Source organism: Triticum aestivum, chromosome 7B (assembly GCF_018294505.1).
Source record: "Triticum aestivum cultivar Chinese Spring chromosome 7B, IWGSC CS RefSeq v2.1, whole genome shotgun sequence".
In the NCBI taxonomy this organism is placed as follows: domain Eukaryota; kingdom Viridiplantae; phylum Streptophyta; class Magnoliopsida; order Poales; family Poaceae; genus Triticum; species Triticum aestivum.
Window position 1 is genome coordinate 656,656,531 of NC_057813.1, and position 4,846 is coordinate 656,661,376.

At 50.3% G+C, this 4,846-nt stretch overlaps 1 protein-coding gene across 1 annotated transcript; it reads right to left on the reverse strand.

The window, feature by feature from the left end:
* Window positions 1–283: 283 nt before the first annotated feature.
* Window positions 284–998, reverse strand: LOC123160764 (cortical cell-delineating protein-like). Its single transcript, XM_044578599.1, has one exon. The coding sequence runs from the start codon at window positions 952–954 to the stop codon at window positions 556–558; it is 399 nt and encodes a 132-aa protein (XP_044434534.1). The 5' UTR covers window positions 955–998; the 3' UTR covers window positions 284–555.
* Window positions 999–4,846: the final 3,848 nt, after the last annotated feature.

A 4,846-nucleotide genomic window follows, 5' to 3' on the forward strand; every position in this document is an offset into this window, starting at 1 on the left:
TCCTTACGAACCGGGACAAATGCCCCGTTTTCTACTAGTGTCAATGTAACTTCTACTTTTATCAAAGATTTCGGTTGTTCCTGTTTTTTCATCTTATATAATCTGATTACGGATAATTTTAGGCAAAAAATAAAGAAAGAAGATTTAGCTAATGCATTCGAAAAGATATGGATTTGATCATGATTGATGCAACCATGCGTGCATGTACGATAAATATGCATTTCAAGCTTGGCATATCACGGGTCAAGTTAACCCTTTTCTTTTGCGGGTGAAGTTAACACAATTTGGACAAACCTTTTATTCCTCATACACATACAATCCTTTTGCAAATACATGAATCATGCATTTAGATACCATAACGAGATACACTGATCATGTGATCAATCACAAACTTATCAAGCATGCATGCACGAGCGAGGGAGCCCATGCAAACACCTAACATATAGTACCGGAACTGGAACATAGAAAATATACGTATGGTGCGTACGTATGAAATGCAAACTAGTTACGAATAAAAAAATGCATGTATAATATTCATCGATGGTGTTGGATGGATCAGATGGGGCAGGTGAAGTCGGAGGGGCACTTCTTGCCGCACTGGTTGAGGAGGAGGGTCAGGTCGATGGGCACGTTGAGCTTGATGCCGAGAATGTTGGCCCTGATGGCGGTGCAGAGGCACACGGCAGCGTCGAGGTCGGCGAGCCCGCCCAGAAGCGGGCAGCACTCCTCGTTCGCTGGCACGCCGATCTTGAGCTTCAGCAGGTTCAGCACGTTGGCGCACACGCCCAGCTTCAGCGTGTTGATCGAGCAGCTGCCCCCGCCGATCGACGGCACGGGCGGTGGGAGGATGGGCGGGGTAGGGACGACTGGTGGGCAGTAGGGTCCGCAGCCCTGGGCGGCCACAAGGAGGACCAGGTTCAGGGCGAGGAAGAGGGCGAGCTTGGAGGGCGCCATTGCTACTGATCGATCTTACTGGTCTGTGGCTATGGCTAAGCTTGGCTTTGCTAGCTTGGGATGGTTTGCTTGGGTCGTCTGAGGTCGTATTTATAGGCCGGTCGTAGCGTGCAAGTGCATGCATGTCATTATCAGTCGAGCTAATTAGTTTTGACTCTTGCCGTAGTAATTTGCAAAATTTATGTGCAACCATTATTGTACTGGCATGTTACGTGTGTAACATCCATCATTGGAGCTTAATCTGTTCGCTAATGAACAAAAACCTGAGAGCTGGGCCATGAGGCTTTCCTTTAGTTTCCAAGAAGAGTACTCTTATATGCATGTTGTCTGCTCTGGGCATATATATATTTGATGGCTTTACAAGTGTAGCCATAATAACCTGGAACATATATGGCATCAGACCATGACAGCACTACGAGCTGGCTTAACCATGATCATCAGGGTCACGGGAGACACATATAGGAGTTGTATGGTTTTGATTCCATGTGTCTATTATATCTTTCCTACTCTGGTTTGTCATACTGGCTCGTTGGTACGGATGGACACGATACGTTCAACTTGATGTAATCTATCTATCTATCTATCTATCTACATATCTATATATCTATCTATCTATATCTATCTATCTACCTATACTAATTCTAGACTCTTAAGAAATTCTCACGTTAATTAGAAATTAGGAGCCATTAATCAAATGGGTCCAAATTATTACGGTCTAGATCAATCCTAGAAATCGATGAATGAATTTTTTTACTAGGCTCCGGATTGATCCATAAAACGTTGCATGTAATGCTAAAGATCCGTGTTGTACCATTTAAAAAAAGGTATGTACTATATGGGCAACAAGTCCAATATAGTTTTTTAAAAAGGCAAGTCCATTCTGGTCACGTAGCTGGGCAAAATACAATTTCCAATTCCTGCCTTGCCGTAACTAGCTTGATTAGATATGGTAAACAAATAGAACTCCTATTATTTCGCCCTCTCCCGAGGATTATCTGCCGCTCCACGCCAGCAAGGCTGATGTCTTCTGCTTCACGCTATTTTTTCTCATAAGATCGCCGTTCGTAAAGAGAAATCCCATAGATGGTGGATCATCTAAAGAAAAAGCCCTAGCAAGTCTGCCGAGGCCTAGCGAGCTTGCCGGCTTTGTCGTCCTCATGCCGCCATCATGCGTGTCAATGGGCGCCATCTATTGTGGCTTGTGGTCCAAGTCATCACAAATCAATCTATTCAAAGGGCGATGAGGGCGGGTGCGGGGGCGACCAGAGGGGTGACCACGGGCGTGCCGCCATCATCGGCCGGGGATCGAAGGCGGGTCGGCAGCCGGTTCTGGGCTTTGGCAGACTCCAATGAGGATGATGTGGACGAGGATGGGGATGGGAGCCTGGCGGCCTCCCCGTCGCCGCCGACCCCATCTGATCTCAGCTGCGAGTTTTTCCATTCCGGCTACGATGAAGATGAAATGGCAAGGACGGTCGACAAAGTCTTGCCCCCCGACGATCCGGCCAGATTTGGACTTCATGCGGGAGAGAAGAAGGAGATGATAGGTCGCGTCGTTCAACGGAGAATGGCGGCGACGATGATCAGGCCATGGAAGGGCCTCGTGCCTAAGGTAAGTCTCCCAAACTTAACGCTTTTCCATATGATTCGTCCAGATTCGTGGATTACTATTACGAGAAGGAAAGCACGCCCGGCAGTGCCTCGATCGGCGTGGTGGTGACCGCGGCTGCCACACCAGCGAACCCGGCGATCCAGATCACGGCAGCTCGTTAGGCGCGTTTGAATTCGCTCCTGGGCTTCAGTGGGCCGGTTATGTCTGAAACTTCACTGAAATTTGTTGGGCCGGGGACAGCTGGGTATGAGGCCCATGCTAGTCCGGTTTCTATCGATATTGAACATGTCGTCGCATGCAATAGGTCGATCGATCTATCGACTTCGCGTTCGTCCTCGCTGCGCGCTAGGGTTCATCGGCGAGGGAAGCCTGGCTTCCGTTCCTATGGTCTTGGCCGCGCTAAGCGAATTCCTCCCCTCGGGGCCATGACTGGCCGAGGGGCTAGTGTGCCGCCGGGGAAGAAGCCCGTTGTCCCGGCCGGGGCTGGCCGCACCGGGGGTGCGCCGCCGCCGGCTTCTGGCAATGGTCGTGGAGCAGCGCCGCCGTTGGCTTCTGGCACTGGTCGTGGAGCAGCGGTACTGCCCTAGACCTCCGGTGGTCATCGGGACTGCGCAAAGGATTGCGGGGCGAGGAGGTGGTCACCCCGGGGCTCGGCCGCCGGCACAGTGCCCGACGGCGGTGCCTGCTGTGGGTCGGGGTGGGACGGTTCATGGTCCTCGGCCGCCGGCGCAAGGCCCGCCTGTGGTTGCCGCTGCGGGGCGGGGTGGTGCGCATGGTCCAAGGCCGCCTCAGCCTGGGAACCAGGTCGTGACGCCCGGTCATCAGCCTCGGGCGGCTCCGCTGCCTCACTACGTCGCGAGGCCATCGCACAAACGGCATGGGCCGGTGCAGACGCATGCACCGCTGCCTCAAAACGTGGGTGCTGGAGGTGCTTCTGGACTGCCCCGAGGACAATGGGGTGACGATGGTTTCAATGCGTATGGTGATGGCCCACACCGTGGTTCGTCGTCGATGGGTGGTGGCCGCGGATATGCTTGGCAGAGTGATGGTACAGTGGAGAGACCTTTTCTCGGTCCTCCAGGTGGTTTTGTTGAGGGGGCGTCTAGCCCTGACTATCGGCAGCAGGGTGGATACAGTGGTCATCATGGTGGTCGAGGTGGTCGTTTCCATCTCCGAAAGCTTCCTCCGCCTGTTGTCGTCGAGCAGACGGCCGCCGCCGGGGCTGCTGAGACGCCGGAACTGTCCGGTCAGGCTATGGATGTGGTGATGGCGCTCGCCAATGCTGAGATACTTGGGACTGAGACCACGGCGTCGGCCTCGGTGGAGGTGGCAGACATGGCTGACTCGGACAGAGCGTCCAAGTGGGCGCAAGAAGGAGAAAATGTTGTGCTATCGTTGAAGGAAATAGGCCCTAGAGGCAATAATAAAGTTATTATTTATTTCCTTATTTCATGATAAATGTTTATTATTCATGCTGGAATTGTATTAACCGGAAACATAATACATGTGTGAATACATAGACAAACATAGTGTCACTAGTATGCCTCTACTTGACTAGCTCGTGAATCAAAGATGGTTAAGTTTCCTAGACATAGACATGAGTTGTCATTTGATTAACGGGATCACATCATTAGGAGAATGATGTGATTGACATGACCCATTCCGTTAGCCTAGCACTTGATCTTTAGTATGTTGCTATTGCTTTCTTCATGACTTATACATGTTCCTGTAACTATGAGATTATGCAACTCCCGTTTGCTGGAGGAACACTTTGGGTGCTACCAAACGTCACAACATAACTGGGTGATTATAAAGAAGTACTACAGGTGTCTCCAAAGGTACATGTTGGGTTGGCGTATTTCGAGATTAGGTTTTGTCACTCCGATTGTCGGAGAGGTATCTCTGGGCCCTCTCGGTAATGCACATCACTATAAGCCTTGCAAGCAATGTGACTCATGAGTTAGTTGCGGGATGATGCATTATGTAACGAGTAAAGAGACTTGCCGGTAACGAGATTGAACTAGGTATTGAGATACCGATGATCGAATCTCGGGCAAGTAACATACCGATGACAAAGGGAACAAAGTATGTTGTTATGCAGTTTGACCGATAAAGATCTTCGGAGAATATGTAGGAGCCAATATGAGCATCCAGGTTCCACTATTGGTTATTGACCGAGAATAGTTCTAGGTCATGTCTACATAGTTCTCGAACCCGTAGGGTCCGCACGCTTAAGGTTTCGATGACAGTTATATTATGATTTTATGAGTTCTGATGTAC

Coding starts and splice junctions, on each gene's coding strand:
- LOC123160764 (XM_044578599.1), bottom strand. CDS start 954: ATGGCGCCCTCCAAGCTCGCCCTCTTCCTCGCCCTGAACCTGGTCCTC.